This window comes from Salvia miltiorrhiza, chromosome 1 (genome assembly GCF_028751815.1).
Source record: "Salvia miltiorrhiza cultivar Shanhuang (shh) chromosome 1, IMPLAD_Smil_shh, whole genome shotgun sequence".
NCBI classification, from domain to species: Eukaryota; Viridiplantae; Streptophyta; class Magnoliopsida; order Lamiales; family Lamiaceae; genus Salvia; species Salvia miltiorrhiza.
The window spans coordinates 7143509-7165479 of NC_080387.1; the positions used below are offsets into that span (position 1 = coordinate 7143509).

The window sequence follows — 21971 nt, forward strand, 5'->3', positions numbered from 1 at the left end:
GATAAGGAGGGATTTACTACCAAAATCGGAGCACATATGGAACCAGAGTTGCAAAGAAAGGTAATCGCTTGTCTGCGTAGAAACGCTGACGTATTCGCATTAAGCAAGACAGATTTAAAGGGGATTGACAGAGAGCTAGTTGAACATCGATTGAACGTAGACCCCACAATTAAGCCAGTGAAACAAAAGACGAGGCACTTCGGCGCTGAGAAAGACGCCGCTATTCGGGAACAAGTACAAGCATTGCTAGAGGCTGGGCATATTGTGGAAGTTCAATATCCGGAATGGGTGTCCAACGCTGTTATGGTAGAAAAGAAGGCCAAGACCTAGAGAATGTATGTGGACTATCGAGATCTCAATGCGGCTTGTCCGAAAGATTGTTACCCACTGCCACGAATCGATCAACTAGTGGACGCTACATCAGGATGTGAACTTTTGTCAATGATGGATGCTTACCAAGGGTACCATCAGGTTAAGATGCACTGGAACGATGTTATCAAAATAGCATTCGCAGTCTGTGCAGGGATCTTCGCTTATCTGAGCATGCCATTCGGACTAAAAAATGCGGGAGCAACGTATCAAAGAATGATGGACAAAATTTTCAAGGATCAGTTAAAGGAGAACGTGTCGGTCTACATAGACGACATGCTAGTGCGCAGTGCCAAAGCGCGTACACATGCGGATGATTTGGAGAAAATCTTCTCGGTAGTGCGAAGACACAAGCTCATGCTTAACCCGGCCAAGTGCACTTTTGGGGTCCAATCAGGAAAATTTCTGGGATACAAAGTTACACCTGAGGGGATAGAGGTAAACACAGACAAGGTTCGGGCTATTCTTGACATGACAGCACCGCGAAACGTCAAAGAGATACAAACACTGAACGAAAGGATAACTGCGCTGAGCCGGTTTATATCAAGATCGGCGGAGAGAAGTTTGCCTTTCTTTAAAATCCTAAGGAAAGGAAGCCGGTTTGAATGGAACAGTGAATGCCAACAGGCTTTTGAAGACCTCAAGAACTATCTTAAGGAGCTACCCATCTTAACCAAGCCAGTGCCAGGGGAACCGTTATATCTATACACTTCAGTGGGAGTAGAATCGCTAAGTACTGTGCTAGTCCGAGAGGAAGGGGATATTCAGAAACCAATTTACTTTGTGAGCAAAATCATTCAGGGAGCCGAGATTAGATACACTGCAGCAGAAAAAAATAGCCTACGCTATCATGATTACGGCAAGAAAATTGCGTCCTTATTTTCTATCACACAAGGTTATCGTCAGAACAGCGTTGCCTTTTCAGCAAATTTTGGAGAGACCAGACCTTGCAGGAAGAATGGTAAAGTGGGCCATTGAATTGGGAGAATATGATGTGATGTTTGAACCTCGCATAACCATCAAAGCGCAAGCCTTAGCCGACTTCATCCAAGAAACTACAAGGTGGCCATTGCGAGGACCATGGACGGCGCAGGTCGATGGCTCCGTCACCAAGGAGGGGTGTGGAATCGGAATATCATCGAATCACCAGAAGACGAAACCTACCAGTTTGCGATCAAATTCGATGACAAATTGTCAAATAATGAGACAGAGTATGAGGCAGTGATAAGGGCCGCCCACATCCTGAAGGAGCTCAGAGCAGACACAGCCATCATCAAGACTGATTCTCAACTAGTAGCCGAGCAGTTGAGGGGTGAGTGCGAAGTCCGCGATGATAGGATGAGAGCCTATTATGATCAGATGCAGCAGATCAAGGAAAAATTTGAAGAATTTGAAATAGTACAAGTTCCCCGAGAGGAAAACCGAAACGTTGATCTTTTAGCGAGGATGGCCAGCGCCGTCGAGCAATCATGGAACGATGAAATTACACTCTTGGTCGAGCCAAAGAAGGGTTAAGACGGCGCCGACGCAGGGCCGCCCCGATTTAGGCGACGCAGACAAAAGTTCGTCCCGATTAAGTCGACACAGATGAAGGCTCGCCCCGATAAAGTCGGCGCAGACGAATAATGGAAGCAACTAGCGTCGAAGCTTGGGAAGACCACATGTTCAGCATAAAGCTGCAAAGTAGTTAGGAAAGTTTGTTAGTAGATAGAGGATCATTCACGAACACCGCATGTGGAGCACGTGAATGACCTGTAAAGTCTTTTTTACCCTTCACCCTAATGTAACTCTATAAATACTCCTTGTAACCCATTATAATACACACACAAATATTTTAAGGAATTCATCTGCAAGTTTAAAGCAAGTTTTTCTCTCATATCGCTACACAGGTTAATCCGATCTCCTTTTCCGATTTATTTAGATCTAGGTTTGAATGTTGAGCTTCACCAAACCTCAACTTAACAAACTTGTGAAATCGAACATGAAGTAAGCCACGATCGTGTGGACGTTTACTCACATCCTCAATCACTTTGTCTTGAGACCGCTTGTGGAGGTCTATATAATTTTAAGAATAAAAATTATTTAATAATAACCACAATCTAACACTGAAATTAAATTCTCGAATTTGACATACACACTAGGACCATGCCGCATTCAATTTAATTTCTTAGTTATCTTATTTAATTCCATCCTCTAAAGTACTCGTGAAAAATTATACGAGTAAGCCACGATTGTGTGGACGTTTACCGCATAACTCCCACTACTTAAATGGATTTAAATATTTTAATAGAAATCTCAACTTGACAAGCTTGTGAAATCAAACATGAAGTAAGCCACGATCGTGTGGACGTTTACTCATATTGTCAATCACTTTGTCTTGAGACCGTTTGTGGAAAAAATTAAATAATTTTAATCATCTATAAAATTATTAATAGCTTAGTCTTTTTCTTTCAAAAGGTTTGATAATGCTCAAACACATAATCCTAAACATGCTCATCTAGAACGCAACATGTAAAACATGCTCGTAGAATTCTAAAACATGCTTAAGAAAAAACGATAAACCTAGCATGCTTGTCTAAGCGCAGTTAAAAAAACACATATTAACAAGCAAAGACAAAAACAGCATGCAAAGAGCATAAAAGATTAACACCACGACATGCAAAGAACAGAACAAAAACAATAAAGTTCTTCGTGACCCATTCGTGGAATCCCAATACTAAACTATTACATTTTGTTAACAAATGTAAAACTCGGCCCGAACAGCTCCATCAGGCCCGTAAAGGGAATTAGGGTTTGGGCCCCCTAGGGTTTGAGAATCACGCCACCTAGGGTTTGCGGCAGCAGCAGCCCCGGCGCGGAGTCCCGGCGTGAGCAGCAGCAGCCTGGCGCGCAGCAGCAGCAACCCGGCGCGCAGCAGCAGTAGCCCGGCGCGCAACAGCAGCCTGGCGCGTAGACCCAGCGCGCAGCAGCAGCCTGGCGCACAGACGCGGCGCGCAGCAGCAGCTGCCCAGCGCGCAGCCCCGGCGCGCAATAGCAGCAACCCGGCGCGCAGCCCCGGCGCGCAACAGCAGCAACCCGGCGGGCAGCAGCAGCAGCCCGTCCCGGTAGTGTGTGCGCGCGCCGTGGCGCACGGGGCTCGTGCAGTGCGCAGCCCTTCGTGCCCTCGGTGCCCACCTCCTCCTGGCTCTCTCCAACCTCCGTTCATTCGATGTTGATTCGTCGTCGTCTTCGTCTCGATTTTCAACAATTACAGATTACAACGGAAAAACAAATACAATTTGAAATCCTAATCCAACCACGGATTTTCTCGTGGTGAAAAACGATTACAACATCAAAATGACGTATCCCACGAATCAACAAGCCACGAAGAACAACAGCAGATAAAAACAACGCATATTATTAATCGTACATAAATTAATAATAGAGCCAAGAAATTAATCATGGGCTCTGATACCAATTGAAGGAATATTAAACTGAATTAATACTCTAATTGCCCGAAGATCGTTTCTTGGATTATTATTAATTTATCATACAACGATTAATCACTAACATGCACCCATGAATTTAATGTTATTTGGTAGTGTAGAAAATAGAATGACGATAAATGTAAGGATGCAGAACCGAGGCGAGAATAAATTCTCTCTTCGTAAGGCAAAATTAGTTCCGCTCTGTGCTCGTGGATCTACAGTAATTGCCCCCAAGATACAACGGTTTAGGGATGATAGACGAGTCCTTAGCACTAGGAGTTCGCTATTCGGTCGAACGGCTTGATACTCGGGACTGAGTATGTAAACTAAACTAATATGACAAATTAATTATCTGAATTTGTTGGTGTGTTTAATCTCATTCTGGAGGGTCCTAGTCATAGTAGTCCATGGGTTTCCTTGAACTGACGTGACTGTTTGGCCAAACAGGAGGTCCGAACTGGCGTGTCTCTTCGGTCCTCAACCGCTGCCACGTGCCCTGTTAGGACAAACAGATCTGAACCATCGTGTCTCTTCGGTCCTTAACCATCACCATTTGCACTGTTTGGGCAAACAGGTGGTCCGAACCATGGATATCTTTGGGCATTAATTACTCATTCAATTCTTTACAGATTTGAACAAGTAAATATACCAAATTAATCTACTCAACATGTAGATTCCAAAAATATCATTTAATATCATTAATTACAAAGTAATCATGACATTAAATAAGCTATTTATTCAAACAATCCCCCACATGAATGATGATTAATGCAAATGCAAATACTAAGTCCCGACGACCTATTATTGCATCAGGATAGGTAGTTGTTAGCTTTGAACCTTCCTTAGTGTAATGCCATCGGATTTACTTGTTGCTCGGTGAACGCGATGTCTTGAACCGGTCAACTTTTGCGTAAACCAAGTCAACAGCATACACACAATAATAGATCTAATATCTTTCGTTCTTACGTTGTGTCCATTTCTGGCCTTGGACCATTTCTTTGATTCACAAATGTTATCGATAATTTGAAGTGGCCCCACTTCTTCACTTGTATAGGTGATCTCCTATAAAGAGTATCTTGCCATACTCCACCTAATAAGGCTATAGGAATCATTAAAAGCTTTTGACGGCTTACCCTTTACCACAAGCTGCAAGCTTTGCACTTGAGCAGCTATGAGAATGGATTTTGAAAGTTTCAAGTGCTCAACTTGAACTTTCATAATTTAGTTGTCTCATTGAACCATGTTCTTGGGATCTCCAGTCATCATGGTTGAGTTACCACTATGAAAGTTCTTAACGTGTGGATTTTAATCCCATTCCCCTTACTGCGTTATACAATTGATCACGGTTAATACCTTTAGTAAATGGATCCGCAATATTGTCTTTTGACTTTACATAGTCAATGCACATTATTCTTGTAGTGATCAATTGTCTAACGGTATTATGTCTTCGACGAATATGTCGAGATTTACCGTTATACAAACTATTCTTTGCTCTCCCTATGACAGCCATGCTATCGTAATGTATCATAACAGGAGGCAAAGGTTTTTCCCAACAGGGAATATCTTCTAAGAAGTTTCTTAACCATTCGGCTTCTTCGCCGGCTTTGTCTAAAGCAATAAATTCCGATTCCATTGTAGATCGGGCTATACATGTTTGCTTAGAAGATTTCCATGATATTGCTCCTCCACCAATGGTAAATACAAACCCACTTGTGGATTTAGAGTATTTAGTGTCGGATATCCAATTGGCATCACAATACCCTTCCAAAACTGCGGGATATCTCGAATAGTGTATACTATGAGATATTGTGTGTTTTAAGTATCTCAACACTCTTATCAATGCGGTCCAATGATCCTTTCTGGGATTACTTGTAAACCGACTCAATTTGCTAATAGAATATGCTATGTTCGGCCTTGTACAATTTGATAAGTACATTAGGCTTCCAATAATTCTAGCATAGTCCGATTGTGATACGGGTTCTCCTCGATTTTTGGCTAAGTGTATACTTAAGTCAACAGGTGTTTTAGCCGGAGGTAGATCGAAAGCTTTGAATTTCTTAAGCACATTCTCAACATAGTAAGATTGTGATAAGACTATTCCTTCGGGTGTTCTAAGGATCTTAATTCCTAGAATCACATCCGCTAATCCCATATCTTTCATGTCAAAGTTATTCTTTAACATTTCCTTAGTTTCTACGATGATTTTATTATTGCTACCCATAATTAGCATATCATCAACGTAGAGACAGACAACGACAAAGTTGTCGGATGTTCCTTTGATGTACACACATTTATCACATTTATTGATTTTAAATCCATTTGACATCATTGCTTGGTCAAATTTCTCATGCCATTGTTTGGGAGCTTGTTTAAGTGTTTAAGTCCATACAAAGACTTGACAGGTTTACAAACTTTGTTTTCTTGGCCGGGAATCACGAACCCTTCGGGTTGTTCCATATATATCTCATCTTCTAAATCTCCATTTAGAAATGCCGTTTTTACATCCATTTGGTGTATCTCAAGATTATATAATGCGGCTATAGCAAGTAGCATTCTAATGGATGTAATTCGAGTGACTGGAGAGTATGTATCAAAGTAATCATACCCTTCCTTTTGTTTGTAGCCTTTAACTACCAAACGTGCTTTGTACTTATCAATAGATCCATCGGCTTTATATTTCTTCTTAAGAATCCACTTGCAACCCAAAGGTTTATTTCCCGGAGGAAGATCAACAATATGCCAAGTGTGATTGGATAAGATTGACTCGATTTCACTATTGATAGCTTCACGCCATAGATCGGCATCAGGACCAGACAATGCTTCCTTGATTGTCTTTGGTTCATCTTCTAAAGTATAAACTACGAAATCCGAACCAAAGGTTTTCGCAGTCTTTGTTTGCTTTCCGCGTCTTGGTTGCGGTGTTGGTCCATTATCCTTAAGCGAAATTTCATCATAAGTTCTCTTTTTTGAACTTGTATCATTCTTCTCTTTCTTAGGGAATATAGTTTCAAAAAATATGGCGTTTCTTGATTCTATAATCATTCCCTCATTTATATCGGGTACTTCCGATTTGTGTACCAAGAATCGGTACGTACTACTATTGTTTGCATATCCTATGAAGATGCAATCAACAGTTTTTGGTCCTATTTTTACTTGTTTGGGTTTTGGTACTTCAATTTTTGCTAAGCACCCCCACACTTTTGTATATTTATAGGACGGCTTCATTCCTTTCCATAATTCATATGGAGTTTTATCTTGTTTCTTTTGGGGTAATTTATTCAAAATTTTATTAGCCGAAAGAATAGCTTCCCCCCACATGTTATGTGACAGGCCTGAGCTTATCAACATAGCATTCATCATTTCTTTCAATGTTCTATTCTTTCGTTCTGCAACACCATTTGATTGTGGAAAATAAGGTGCAGTCGTTTGATGAATAATGCCATTTTCACGACAAAATTCTTCAAAAGGTGCAACATACTCGCCACCTCGATCACTTTGAATCATTTTGATCTTGGTGTTAAGTTGATTCTCAACTTCATTTTTGTATGTTTTGAAAGCTTCGAATGCTTCGTCTTTGCTTCTCAAAAGATACACATAGCAAAATCTTGTGCAATCGTCTATAAATGTTATAAAATAATTCTTTCCACCTCTTGTTTGCACAAGTTTTAAATCACATAGATCAGTGTGAATCAATTCAAGAGGTTTCGTTGATCGTTCCACTGAATGGAAAGGAGATTTTGCCATTTTAGCTTCAACACAAATTTCACATTTTTTGTGTTGGTCGAAAGTCAATTTTGGCAATAAATCTAAATTCACTAAACGACGTAGTGTGTTTAGATTAGCATGTCCTAATCTATCATGCCATAAATTAGGAGACTCAACCAAGTAGGTAACTTTGTCCTTTATTTCATTATTACAAAGTACATGGATAGCATTAAGCTTGAAAAGGCCATTATCTAAGTAGCCTTTTCCTATATAGCGACCATTCTTGGTCATTACAACTTTGTCTGCTTCAAATACTAGTCTAAATCCGGCGTTGCTCAAGGCAGATCCTGAGATCAGGTTTTTTCGGATGTCGGGAACATGCAACACTTTTTGCAGGGTTATCTTCAGTCCCGACGTCATCTTGAGCACAATGGTTCCAAGTCCGACGATCTTGGATGCGGCCGAATTGCCCATATACAATTTCCTATCTCCGAAAATAACTTCATAGGAGGAGAACATTGCTTTATCTGCGCAGATGTGCCTAGTAGCACCGGTGTCGATCCACTAACCTACTGGGCTGTCGACCATGTTGACCTCGTCTACGACGGCACATAAGTCGAGTTCGGCTAAGTCGAGGGGCACATGTTTCTCCTCCGTCACGTTGGCTTGATGGTGACTATTTTTCTTATCATTTTTCGGTTTGCGACAATCTTTCGCCATGTGCCCGGCTTTGCCGCAGTTGAAGCAATCGCCTTTGATCCTCTTTTGATTCTTCGAGTCTGGCCTTTTGCTTTTAAACTTGCGTTCTTCTTGTTGCTGGACTCAACCAGGTTTGCTTTTGCCTCCATAGAGGTTTTGTTCATTTTGTTGTCGGAGAGTCTATTGTCCTCTTCGATTCGCAAACGAACAATCAAGTCTTCAAGTCCCATCTCCTTGCGTTTGTGCTTGAGATAGTTCTTGAAGTCCTTCCAGAGTGGTGGTAATTTCTCTATCATTGCAGCCACCTGAAAGGATTCAGACAAAACCATACCTTCGGCAAGAATGTCGTGCATGATTAGTTGAATCTCTTGCACTTGTTCAACATTAGTCTTGCTATCCACCATTTTATAGTCCAGAAAACGACCGACTATAAATTTCTTCAAGCCGGCATCTTCTGATTTGTACTTCGTCTCCAATGAGTCCCATAACTCCTTAGACGTCTTGGTGCTAGAATAAACACTATAGAGAGTGTTGTCTAGCCCATTCAGAATGTAGTTGCGACACAGAAAGTCGCTGTGATGCCATGCATCATATGCGATACGCACTTGCGGATCAGTTTCGTCTTCCCCCACAGTTGGAGGAGACTCATTCAGAAAACGAGCCATATTCAAAGTAGTAAGATAAAAAAGCATCTTAGATTGCCAACGTTTAAACTCAAAACCTGAGAATTTTTCCAGCTTTTCGGCAGGTGCTGGAGCATTTGGAACGTTGATCGGAACAGTTGGAACGTTGTTGTTGTTGGTGTTGCTTCCTGTCGCCATCTTTCCACACTAATTTTGCCTTACGATTGTTATTTGGTAGTGTAGAAAATAGAATGACGACAAATGTAAGGATGCAGAACCAAGGCGAGAATAAATTCTCTCTCCATAAGGTAAAATTACTTCCGCTCTGTGCTTGCGGATCTACAGTAATTGCCCCCAAGATACAACAGTTTAGGGATGATAGACGAGTCATTAGCACTAGGAGTTCGCTTGATACTCGGGACTGAGTATGTAAACTAAACTAATATGACAAATTAATTATCTGAATTCGTTGGTGTGTTTAATCTCATTCTGGAGGGTCCTATTTATAGTAGTCCAGGGGTTTCCTTGAACTGACGTGACTGTTTGGCCAAACAGGAGGTCCGAACTGGCGTGTCTCTTCGGTCCTCAACCGCTGCCACGTACCCTGTTAGGACAAACAGATCCGAACCATCGTGTCTCTTCGGTCCTTAACCGTCACCACGTGCACTGTTTGGGCAAACAGGTGGTCCGAACCATGGATATCTTTGGGCATCAATTACTCATTCAATTCTTTACAGATTTGAACAAGTAAATATACCAAATTAATCTACTCAACATGTAGATTCCAAAAATATAATTTAATATCATTAATTACAAAGTAATCATGACATTAAATAAGCTATTTATTCCAACATTTAAGTGCTGCACGTTGGAGTTTAGAAGAATTCAGAAGAATTCGTCAAATTCGCAGCTGAACAGACCAGTCAGCTTCAAACCTTCGTTTGAAGCCTCAAAGATCCTCAAATCGTATTTTGCCCAGAAATAAGACTTCTTCGTATTCGAGAGTGCTTTCAGTGGCCGCCTGTTTTGCCTGAATCGGAGTTCTGTGGAGGAAGTTATGTTCGTTCTCCCGAAACTGCCAGAACTTGATTTCGTGCAAAAATCTGACTCCAGCTGAGATCTTCTGAACTGTATCCCGCTCAGCTTTCACCGTTGGATGGACAACGTTCTATGAAAGTGCCAAGGGAGAAACTGCCTACACATTTCTGGCGCCTCTCTGCTCTCTCAAAAACCTTAATTAATTAGTGTGTATTTTCCTGAGAGCAGATAGCTGTATTTAAATAAATAAATACGTGTGGGCGCCAGTTTCTTAGTGTTAGGCATTTTCTCCCTCTGCTAGGGCAAGGAGACTTTGGGCCAGTCCAGGGACCAGATACAAGGAATAAAGATGGGCCTCAAATAAATTAATTCTCCATGGTCAGCCCAGACCATAATTAATTTATAAATATTAGTTCATTCCACTAGAGAACCAATACTAACTTACCCCTTTATTGCCGGTGATGAGTCGGGGCTTGTATTTAGACTTATTAAATCTTCGTATTTAAAATATCCGACATCCATTAATTAATTAGAGCTCTGACAGCTTAAATTAATTAATCTCTTTGTAATCCTTAAGCAGTACTACTCAAACCTTATTATTGTGCCTGAACTTAATCAACCTGCAGGGTTTAACGCAATAAACCTTATTGAGCTCCTTAAGGGGATGTCATTATCCTATACCGAATACGGGTACTAATACAAATAATCAAATATCATATATTGACCGCTATCACCCAAGATATAGAGTACTCAAGTTACTATATAACTCTCACCCATAATAAGTCAAAGTGATATACGAATCAACATATATATTTAAAATCTTATTAGTATTAAGATTCTATTAAGTCACCGAGATCTTTGATTCTTCACTTAAGTCAGACAGAAGAATACATCTCACTGTGGTCCTATCAATACGTTATGACGTACCAGTATAGACAAGTAGTCAAGACAAACTACTTCCATCTATACCGCAGCCTAAACCAATGACTCGTCCTAAAGTCATCTCGTCTGTGATCATTTTATATCTCTTAAGGTTATTCCAATTATATGGTCTTCTGTGATCTACAACACACCATATAATCTACTTATATAGAGACAAAGGACATACATATGCAATCATGAACACAATCAGATAAGAGATTAAAATAGTGAACTTAGGAAACATTGTATACAAGCATAAAACGCTCTTGCTTTCAGTATACAAATCCAACAAGTTGCTCATTAATTATTTTTATCGTGGTATGTCTTCTTTTGACATGAGGATTGTTGATGCTGCTTGTGGAGGAAGTTTGACCAACAAGATCTTAGATGAAGCAAAACAATTAATTTTTGATATGGTCTCCAATGGTCAACAAAATGAGGATGAGGATGATGATAGGTACAGGTCGGTCAACAGAGCAGAAGATGCATGTGTGAATGAGAAACTCGATGCTCTAACTTCCTTAGTTAGAGGCTCTGTTGGAGCTCAAATTTAGAAGGATAATCATCCAAATTTCAGCTGGAATGAATCGCCTGAATTTTTCACCAGCGCACAGTCGCAGGCTGGGCGGTATGCCCATACCAACCGCCCAGAGCCCAGTATGAGCGATATTCTTAAAAGTCTGGAACAGAGCAGTCATATTATTAATAATCTGGTACAAAGTCAGCAGGCTTTCCAGCAAGAGACGCAGGCTGCGGTGGGTAGTATGGGCATACAGATCACTCAACTCACCACTCAAGTGAACAAATTGCAAGCCAATCATGGAAAACTTCCATCTCAAGAAGTACATCCCAAGGAATATGTTTATGCTGTGAATTTCATGAGTAAGGAAGACTTCTTTGATCCAAAGCCCATGAAAGATGAAAATGAGAAGGAAGAGCAAGAAAGTGCTCAAAACGATGAAGTTGTCGAAGAGGCACAACAATATGAAAATCTCTCTTCTTCCGAGGTAGGTGTTGAATCTAAAATTTCTAATTCTAAAGCACTAATTCCTTTCGCTTTTCCTTTCAGGTTGGCCCAAAACAAGGAAAAATTATGTGACAAGGAGATTTTGGAGATATTCATGATGAATAAAGAACCACCAGATCGAATATTATGATGAAATTCAAGGGTGTAAAGTGCAGTCGAACTCCACCAATGAAATTCACACTTGGCATCTGTCGCGCGGTATGCCCATACCGACTAACACTGGACAAATTGTGCCTTCAATTGTGAAATTTTCAAAGCGGAAATTGAAACCACCTGATGATTGATCCAGTTTTAGGGAAGTTTTTGTTAGTTTCTTTCGTTTTTATTAATTTTTTCTTTCTTTTTTTCTTTTTCCTTTCTTTTATGCTTTCTTTGTTTTGTGTCTTTGTTCTTAGTTTTTCTCCACACAATGAGGACATAAGTGTGGGGGAGTTTTTGTGTCTTTTATCTTGAGTCTGTGTGCTCGTTTTGTTTTGGGTGTCTTTTTGTGTTTGTTGGTCTATGGCAACTTTTCATGCGAGCATTTTGATTTGTTAGGATGAGCATATTGATATGGATTGTATGGTTGTTTTCTTGGATGATACAAAAATGTGTTGAAACCCATATGTGTTTGAGGATGACGAATGTGCAAATTGATCATTTTCGTTGAAAGCCACTTATATAGTGAGGATTGAGCCTTTTGAGCAATAATTTGAATGCTCCTTGCTTGTTCTTGATGAGTGTTATGCATACTTGACGTCTTGATATTCGGTTTGCCATGTTGCCATAATCAATTTTTTTTGGAATTAGACTCATTTGTGAAGGTGATTTAGGCATTAGAAATGAACCTCATTGGCCTTAAAAATGTCATACCTTTCAATATCCCCTAGTGAGCCATTTTGAAGCCTTGACCCTTTTTATTGTTATATATGATTGAAGCCTCGAAAATTTTAGCCATTAGCCTTCTTTTAGCCTTGCTTTGTCCCTTTCCAACAAGATGCAAGTGGTTTTGTTTTGTGATATTACTTTGTTGGAAGAATAAGGTTGATTGAAATTTAGTGCTTGGTTGGAATGATTGAGGATTGAAATTGAAATTGACAAAAGAGGTTGTTGGTTGTTTAAGAATGAGGTGATGTTATGATGTTAGTTCAAAAAAAAAATCGTGAAAAGTACCATATGCAAAAAAAAAAAAAGAGAAAAAAGAAGAAGAAGAGAAAAAAAAATGAAAAAGAAAAGAAAAGAAAAGAATAGAATGTTAGAATTTGAATGGTTATATATTGGGAATAAGGGTCGATTTGATTGAGTTTGATTTTGGGATTCGAATGTGGTGAACTACTTGCATTTTGTTGGTTTTATTAGCCTTATTTATCCACTTTTGTTTATCTTACCCATGCACCCTAACCCCATTACAACCTTGTGGAAAGACCTATTGATTCATGGATGAGTTCAGTTTTCGAATTAGAGATATTGACATAGTGGCAAACTTAAGCACCATTTCATATGATATAAGATATAAATCTTCATTTTTACTATATGCATTTAAAGTAATAGCAATATACATGCAATGTTCTAAAACCTTAAAAGTTAAAGCTAGTGCAATAATAAACACCCAATAAATCAGTTGTTGCATTTTCAAAAACATTTAAAAGTTGAAACAAATCATTATATTTTTTCCAATAATATGGCAACAAAGTCATATTAATCTCGGGAGTAATTCTAAAAAAATCACATAAATGTTCAATATGGTCCATGTTAGATGCAAGCATGACATATGTTGAATTCCAACATGTTGAAACGTCTTTAGCAAAATTTGTATAACGAATTTTTTTTACGACAACAATGTATTTGCCATTTTTTTGCAATATTCATTTTGGAATGTAAAAGTTTAACGGCGTTCCAAATGGCCCATTAAAAGCAGGGGAGCATGCAGCAACTAATTCGGGAATGGAGGCAGTGTTGGCAGCCTCATAATTTATGCATACTCTATTTTTGGACACTACCCCACACATAATTCTTACAATTTTACCTTTGAAACTTTCACTATTTACCGATAACCTACTTAATAATACCCTCAATATGGGACCCTTTCTCCACTATCATTATTACAAACAACTTTTTATTAAAATCCGTGCCAAAGTCAACCATGCATAATTTTTGGGGACGGGGGAGTATTATATAAGCAAAAGAGTAACAAAAGAATAATAGAGTATGATAATAATAAGCAAGAGCAAGAGAGTAACAATAACAACTTAACAAAATCAATTTAGTACATAAAGAATGGAGGAGAAATATAAGTAGAAGATAAGAGAGTGTAGAATTGTTAATACAATTTGGGTGTGTTTGCTTTTTATCCCTCTAAATGGAGGGATAATATAAGGAGATATAAATTAATCCCTTCAAGTGGGGACCACATATTTTATAGTATCTTGTTTGGTTTGTGTTGGGTATCTTCGCCTAGCCAGGGTTCACCACTTGATTCCCGAACCTCCTGTCTTCCCCACTTGTGCTCAAGCACTTGACTCTTAGTCTTCTTTGTCTTCTGCTCCTTCTTCTTCTTCTGCTTCAGATCTGCACAATAAGAGAAAGAAAAAGAGTAAAATAGATACAAGAGAAGGAAGATAAAGAAAAGAGAGTTCAAAGAGGGGAAAAGGTGTCCTCGGGACACGGTGGGGCTCAGATTTTCCCCAGAACTCGGCAACCCTTACGGCAGTTGTTCGATCAAGGCCAAAGTGACGGATATGGAGCTGCTTCTCAGATCTCAGCAGAGCCACCAACAGCAGGAGCCAAGTACAGAACTCCGGCGACTCAGATCTACTCAGGTAACCACCAAACAGGGCTCCGGTGGTCAGGAAAGCCCGGTGATACCTCCACTCACACAGGGAATCCCGTACTATCAAAGAAACAACAACACTTGAAAGGAATAGCAGAGCCTTTCTCACTTTGATAATAACGGTTATCCCAACATGAGAGAGCATCAGGGTTTTAAGGAGAGCAGCAGCAACGGTAGGGTAAAACGCCATTGAAGGCGCTGGAGAAATCAAGGCAAAAGGGCGGTGGGAGGGTGGAGGAGCCGAGGAGTTGGGGAGAGAGAAGAAAGGGAAAGGAAAGCGGCGCTGAGAGAAGTGAGAGAGAGTGGGGCTCGGGTGGGGTATATCTGAGGGTGAGTGGGCTAGGGTTTGGGAATGGGCTCGGTTCTGGGCCCAAGAGATGGCCCAGACAAAAGAAAGATAAATGAGAAATGGGCCAACCTCACATATCCACCTTTGGCACATTGATCATTTAGTCACCATGGAAGGGCCATCCATTGAGTTGGAGTTGTCATCACAGCCCCTATTTTTACTATCATCCTATCACAAAGACAAGACAATAGAGGGTGAGAAAAATATTAAGCATATTTAACTCAATCTCAAAACCACAGAGATCAACCCAAGGGAAATCACCTTTTCTCAAACCATAAGGTTATCATTGAAGACACAACAGACTCAAACAGCAAGAAAGCGACACCACACAAGACACAAAATTCACAGAGCAGATACACAAAAGACCAAAGCAAAACAAGATAAGCACACACAAACAGAACACAGAAAACACAAGAAGAGAAGGAAACAACCAAAAACAACATGCAAAAGAGAATCAAGAAGAAAAAACATGCAGGACCAGACTACTATAGGCTCATATGTAGGGTTTCTGACAAGAAGTGAGCTTGGCAACAGGAAGACACTTAGTACCCATGTCAGCAGGATTAAACTCAGAGGGTATTTTCTCAAGGATGATCTCACCTCTCTCAACAACATCTCTTATGAAATGATACCTGACATCTATATGTTTGGTTCTATCATGAAACACAGGATTTTTGCATAACTGAATTGCAAACTGACTATCAGAGAACAACAAGGGTTTATCATCAATATGTTGAAGTTCAGATAAGATTCCATTCAGCCAGATTGCTTCCTTTACAGCCTCAGTGGCTGCAATGTACTCAGATTCAGTTGTTGATAAGGCCACAATCCCCTGCAATTGAGATTTCCAGCTAATACAAGAACCACAGAGAGTAAACACATAGGAAGTGGTAGACTTTCTATTATCCTTATTGTTAGCATAATTAGAGTCAACATAACCAACACATTTGACTCCATCATCAGATTTATCAAAGGAGAGACCACAATTCACAGTTGATTTCAAATATCTGAACAACCATTTAACAGCTTCCCAATGAGGCATTCCAGGATTAGCCATATATCTGCTGAGGCAAGAAATAGCATAAGCAATATCAGGTCCAGTGCTTATCATTAAATACATGACAGAACCTATGGCATTGGCATAAGGAATGTTTTGCATCTCTGCAAGTTCAAGGTCAGACTGGGGACATTGCTTTTTGCTTAACTCAAAGTGAGAACCAAGGGGCACATTGACAGAATTGCAATTTTCCATATTAAATTTCTTCAAAACCTGTTTCACATAATCAGATTGATGTAACACCAAAGTGGGCTTTTCCCTATCTCTTTCAATACACATACCCAAGATTTTCTTTGCATCACCAAGATCTTTCATATCAAAACTCTCACACAGGCACTTCTGAACATGTTTAATGGTTTTCAGACAAGGACCAAGAATCAGCATATCATCCGCATACAAGAGCAAGTAAACAGGAGTACCAAACTTCATGTAATATAAACAGTGATCAAACTTACTCCTAGTGAAATTCATGCTTCTCATGCATTGATCAAATTTAAGGTTCCATTGCCTTGGTGATTATTTTAAACCATATAAAGATTTTTTCAAAAGACACACATGATTTGGAAAGTTTTTGTCAACAAAGCCTTCAGGTTGTTTCATGTAAATGTTGTTCTCTAATTCACCATGCAAGAAAGCAGTTGTAACATCCATTTGCTTTAATTCCCAATTGAAATGAGCACATAAAGCAAGCATAATCCTAACAGTAGTGAATTTCACAACAGGGGCAAAGATTTCATCATAATCAACACCTTCCTTTTGAGTGAGACCTTTAGCAACTAGCCTGGCTTTGTATCTAACATTGTCCACCTCATTCTTTATCTTGAAAAGCCATTTACACTCAACCAGAGAACAATCATCAAGTTTTTCAACAAGAATCCAAGTATTATTATCATGCAAGGAGTTCATTTCAGATTCCATAGCAGCATACCATTTTTCAGATTCAGGACAGTTCATGGCTTTAGAAAAAGTACTAGGTTCAGACACATCAACATTATTAAATACATTGAAAGCATACATGGACAAATTGTAGTCATCAAACCTAGCAGGAGTTCTCACGTGTCTTCTTTCTCTATCTCTAGACAGCAGGTAATCATTCTGAGTAGTGTTCCTATCTGTGTTAGGTTCTGGAGCAGAATCATGCAAAGCTTCATGTTCAGGTAGATGTTCAGGTTCAGGTACAGGTACTGTGCTATTGTTATTGGTGTGATCATGCATATGCTCAGGCTCAGCGTTTGGTTCTGGGTCCACCTCAGAAGGAATGGGAGGAGTGATCATAAACTCATACCTTTCTAGGTCACAAGGCCTAGTTGTCTCCACCTCACTTGGAGTGTCAGAATGTGAGGATTCAGGTAAGCATGGAAAAACAAGTTCATTGAAAATCACATCCCTACTAATACATGTCTTAAATCCAGGTACAGACTTATCCCAAAGTCTATAACCTTTGACACCCTCAGGATAACCCAAGAAAATGCACTTTTTGGCCCTAGGTTCAAGTTTACAAACACTTTGATGCACATAAGCAGCACACCCAAAAACCTTCAGATTGCTTAAACAGACAGGTTTATCAAAGAAAACAGATTCAGGCAATTTTCCAAGTAAAGGCACAGAGGGAGATCTGTTTATCAAGTATACAGCAGTCATAAGGGCTTCACCCCAAAAATGTTTTGACAAACCAGAGCCAACAAGAAGACTTCTCACTCTCTCTAGGAGAGTTCTGTTCATCCTTTCCACAACTCCATTCTGTTGAGGAGTGTAGGGGACTGACTTATGCCTTGCAATACCAGACTCAGAACACCATTTATCCATTGCATTATTGCAAAATTCAAGCCCATTATCAGTTCTTATGCATTTGATTATTTTCTTAGTCAGCCCAGTTAGAGAGTTTTTCAAAAACATCTGACTTGTTTTTCATCAAGAAAACCCAGGTTTTTCTAGAAAAATCATCTATCACAGACAAGAAATAAGAATTTCCACCATGGGTGGGCACCTTTGCAGGGCCCCAAACATCAGCATGCATGTATTCAAGGATTTCTGTACTAACATGTTCTCTGGGGTATGGTTTGGACACAGGGAATGCAGACTTATGATGCTTGCCCATTACACAAGGTTCACAGAATTGCATGCTTGAAACTTTATCCTTGCCAAATGCACCAGTTTTTCTTAAGATTTCTAGACCTTTGTTACTCATGTGACCTAGTCTAGTATGCCACAATGCAGTCTTGTCATCATGCACCAAATTAATCACAGATGGAGGCACAGATTCAGCTTGGACAACATACAAGTCACCTTTTCTAGGAGCAGTAAAGAAAAGTTTGGAGTCTTTTTCAAATTGAAACCTCAGATAGTTCACAGACCCATCAAGCATCTTATCAGCAATTTTTGACACAGATAACAGACTGAACTTCAGATTAGGCACATATCTGACTTCATTCAAGGTAAGTAAGCTTCCATTTTCAAATTTCAGGCAAACATCTCCTTTTCCCAAAATATCACACTTTTGACCATCAGCTAAAGCCACATGACCAGAATTGACAGACTCCAGATTGTGAAACATGTGTTTGAAAGGTGTGACATTAAATGTGCAGCCAGAGTCAATCAACCACTCATTTGATTTTACAGATTTAGACACATCATTGGAGTAATTAATGTACTGAAAATCAAGTTCATGCACCATGTAGACACTATCTTCCTCATAGACATTATTAGCATGCTGATTTGGCTCATTAGGGACAAAATCTCTATTCTTCTTAGACATTTTGCACCTATTGATGAAGTGACCAGGCTTACCACAGTTCCAACAAACTTTTCTGGGCTTTTGATCAGTATTTTGGTTTCTATTCTGATTAGGAGCAAAATTAGGCCTTTTCTCTCTTTGCCTATCATTAGTAACATGTTTAGCATCATTGGAAGACTGACCCTTATTGAAGCTGTGATTAGAGGTTCTATGATCATTTTTGTTCACAAACATCACATCACCATGCAGAGATTTTGGTTTCTGAAACTTTAGTTCACTTTCTTTAGCTTTTAGTCCATTCACAATCATATCACATGTTACTTAGACCCTCCATATTTTAATGCAGACTTGACTTCAGCAAATGCTTCAGGTATGGATCCTAACAGAATTTGGGGAGCATATTTTTCAATATTATCATCTCCAGCAAGTTTTAAATCTTGAAGCAACTTATTAAAATCATCCATGTTAGAATCAACATCTTTGGAGGAGTCCATTTGAAAAGACATAAACTGATTTTGCAAAGACCATGCAAGGGTTTCAGAAGATGCAGAATATAAGGTGGTCAGATCATCCCATAAGTCTTTAGCACTTTTATGATGAGACACTTTTCTTACCACAGAACTACTCAAGTTTAACAAAATTGTTGCCCTTGCATTATCATTCAAATCCCTCAGTTTTTCATCAGCAGTGTTTTCATCATATCTGTTCACAATAGCTTTATTAACCTTTTCTTTTACAAGGATGCATTCAATCTTGGTTTTCCAGTCCTGGAAGTCATCCCTACCATTGAAGGGAACCATATGCGCAGTGTTCATGATGAATGCAGCACTTAAACAAGCAGAGCATAGCCACACAAAAAGAAATGGTCAAGAAGACCACAGGGAGACCACAACTGAAGTTACAGAGCAGTGGAGAGCCCGGTTCTCAGCACAGATTGATCTGTGGAGCAAGGAGTCACACTGGTCACGTCAGGATCTCCAACTCTGACTTTCTCAGTCAAAAACGGGCAAAACATTCTCAATCAGAGAGAGTTTTCCAGGTACACAGCACCACAGAGCGCAGAAACAAGATAAGCAACAAGGCACACACAGCCACACTAGATAAACCCATCTCTCTCTTGCTTTCCAGGATACTCGCACGAGGAGACTTCTTTAAAGAAGAATCCAGACGAACTGGACCAAGGCAAGAGAGATCTCACCAGGCTTGGAAAGCCAAGGGTTTATCGAGATGTAGAGCAACAAGCGGAAGCACAAGAAAAAAAAATACAGGATCGCAAGATACCAAGACCAAGTAAAGAACATGTAAAAAACAAAAACAGCAGGCAACACCAATCCTAATGTCTAGAAGCTAGGGTTTTCAGCCGATTTACCAGAGCCACACTCTTCCAGGGGGAAAAGCTGGACTTACTCTTTTCCTTGCTCGTCGGGAGCGAATCGGCGCAGCCAAAGGGCGGCGGGGTGGGTAAGATGTGTTCGGAGGGTGCCCTGGCTAGGTCACCGTGGCTCTGATACCACTGTTGGGTATCTTCGCCTAGCCAGGGTTCACCACTTGATTCCCGAACCTCCTGTCTTCCCCACTTGTGCTCAAGCACTTGACTCTTAGTCTTCTTCGTCTTCTGCTCCTTCTTCATCTTCTGCTTCAGATCTGCACAATAAGAGAAAGAAAAAGAGTAAAAGAGATACAAGAGAAGGAAGATAAAGAAAAGAGAGTTCAAAGAGGGGAAAAGGTGTCCTCGGGACACGGTGGGGCTCAGATTTTCCCCAGAACTCGGCAACCCTTCCGGCAGCAGTTCGATCAAGGCCAAAGTGACGGATATGGAGCTGCTTCTCAGATCTCAGCAGAGCCACCAACAGTAGGAGCCAAGTACAGAACTCCGGCGACTCAGATCTACTCAGGTAACCACCAAACAGGGCTCCGGTGGTCAGGAAAGCCCGGTGATACCTCCACTCACACAGGGAATCCCGTACTATCAAAGAAACAACAACACTTGAAATGAATAGCAGAGCCTTTCTCACTTTGATAATAACGGTTATCCCAACATGAGAGAGCATCATGGTTTTAAGGAGAGCAGCAGCAACGGTAGGGTAAAACGCCATTGAAGGCGCTGGAGAAATCAAGGCAAAAGGGCGGTGGGAGGGTGGAGGAGCCGAGGAGTTGGGGAGATAGAAGAAAGGGAAAGGGAAGCGGCGCTGAGAGAAGTGAGAGAGAGTGGGGCTCGGGTGGGGTATATCTGAGGGTGAGTGGGCTAGGGTTTGGGAATGGGCTCGGTTCTGGGCCCAAGAGATGGCCCAGACAAAAGAAAGATAAATGAGAAATGGGCCAACCTCACAGTTTGAATGATAATACATTTATCCCTCCGTTTATATGTGGTATAAAATTATACCACCCTTTCTTAGGTATATAATTATTCCTTTCTCAAGGGATAAGGGGTTGCCCAAAAAATTATACCATCTGCCCGAATTTTTCATACATCAAAGCAAATGTGGTATAAGGTGGTAAATGTAGCTTATCCGTCCATTACACCTTAAAGTGAACGCACCCTTAATGAAATGATTTTGAAGGTGGAAGAAGGGGGTATTTATAGATAAAATTAGGAGGAGGGGGGAGAATTTGAATTTGAAATTTGAATTTTGAATTAAAAACAAAAATTAAATTTCGGCCAAAATCGTGAAACACCCGATTTTGGACGATTTCACGTCGATGTCCGCGTCCAGGGCCGACCCTTTGATTAGGCCCAAGGGGCAATGGCCTAGGGCCCCCAAATTTAGGGGGCCCCAAAAAATATAAAGCCCATTAGTATTAGTAGCCCAAATTTAGGGGGCCCCAATTATTAAAAAAAAAATATCTACCTAACCTATTTCTAATAAGCGAAACAGCAGCAACGTCTCTGATCTCTCTCTCTTTTATTTCTTTCCATTGCTTAATATCTCGACAGTCTAACGTCTCTCTTCTCTCCCAATTCTCAATCGCGCTGCTCTACTGCTCAATTCATTCCTATTTGCGACTGCCCATCCATCTCTCTCTCATTCTATTTTCAATTAAAATTTTCTCCATTTGCAATTTGCTTGCTTGCTTGCTGCTCGCGGCGCTGCGCTGCTCAGTCTTTGCTCCGGCGGTCGGGCCTCGGCTGCCTCTGCGGCTCTGCCTGGGCTGAAATTAAAGGGTATTGTATT

At 40.3% G+C, this 21971-nt stretch overlaps 1 protein-coding gene across 1 annotated transcript; it reads right to left on the bottom strand.

Annotated features, from left to right (window-relative positions):
* Positions 1-8197: 8197 nt before the first annotated feature.
* Positions 8198-9061, bottom strand: LOC131011021 (uncharacterized). Its single transcript, XM_057938790.1, has one exon. The coding sequence runs from the start codon at positions 9059-9061 to the stop codon at positions 8198-8200; it is 864 nt and encodes a 287-aa protein (XP_057794773.1).
* Positions 9062-21971: the final 12910 nt, after the last annotated feature.

Coding starts and splice junctions, on each gene's coding strand:
- LOC131011021 (XM_057938790.1), bottom strand. CDS start 9,061: ATGGCGACAGGAAGCAACACCAACAACAACAACGTTCCAACTGTTCCG.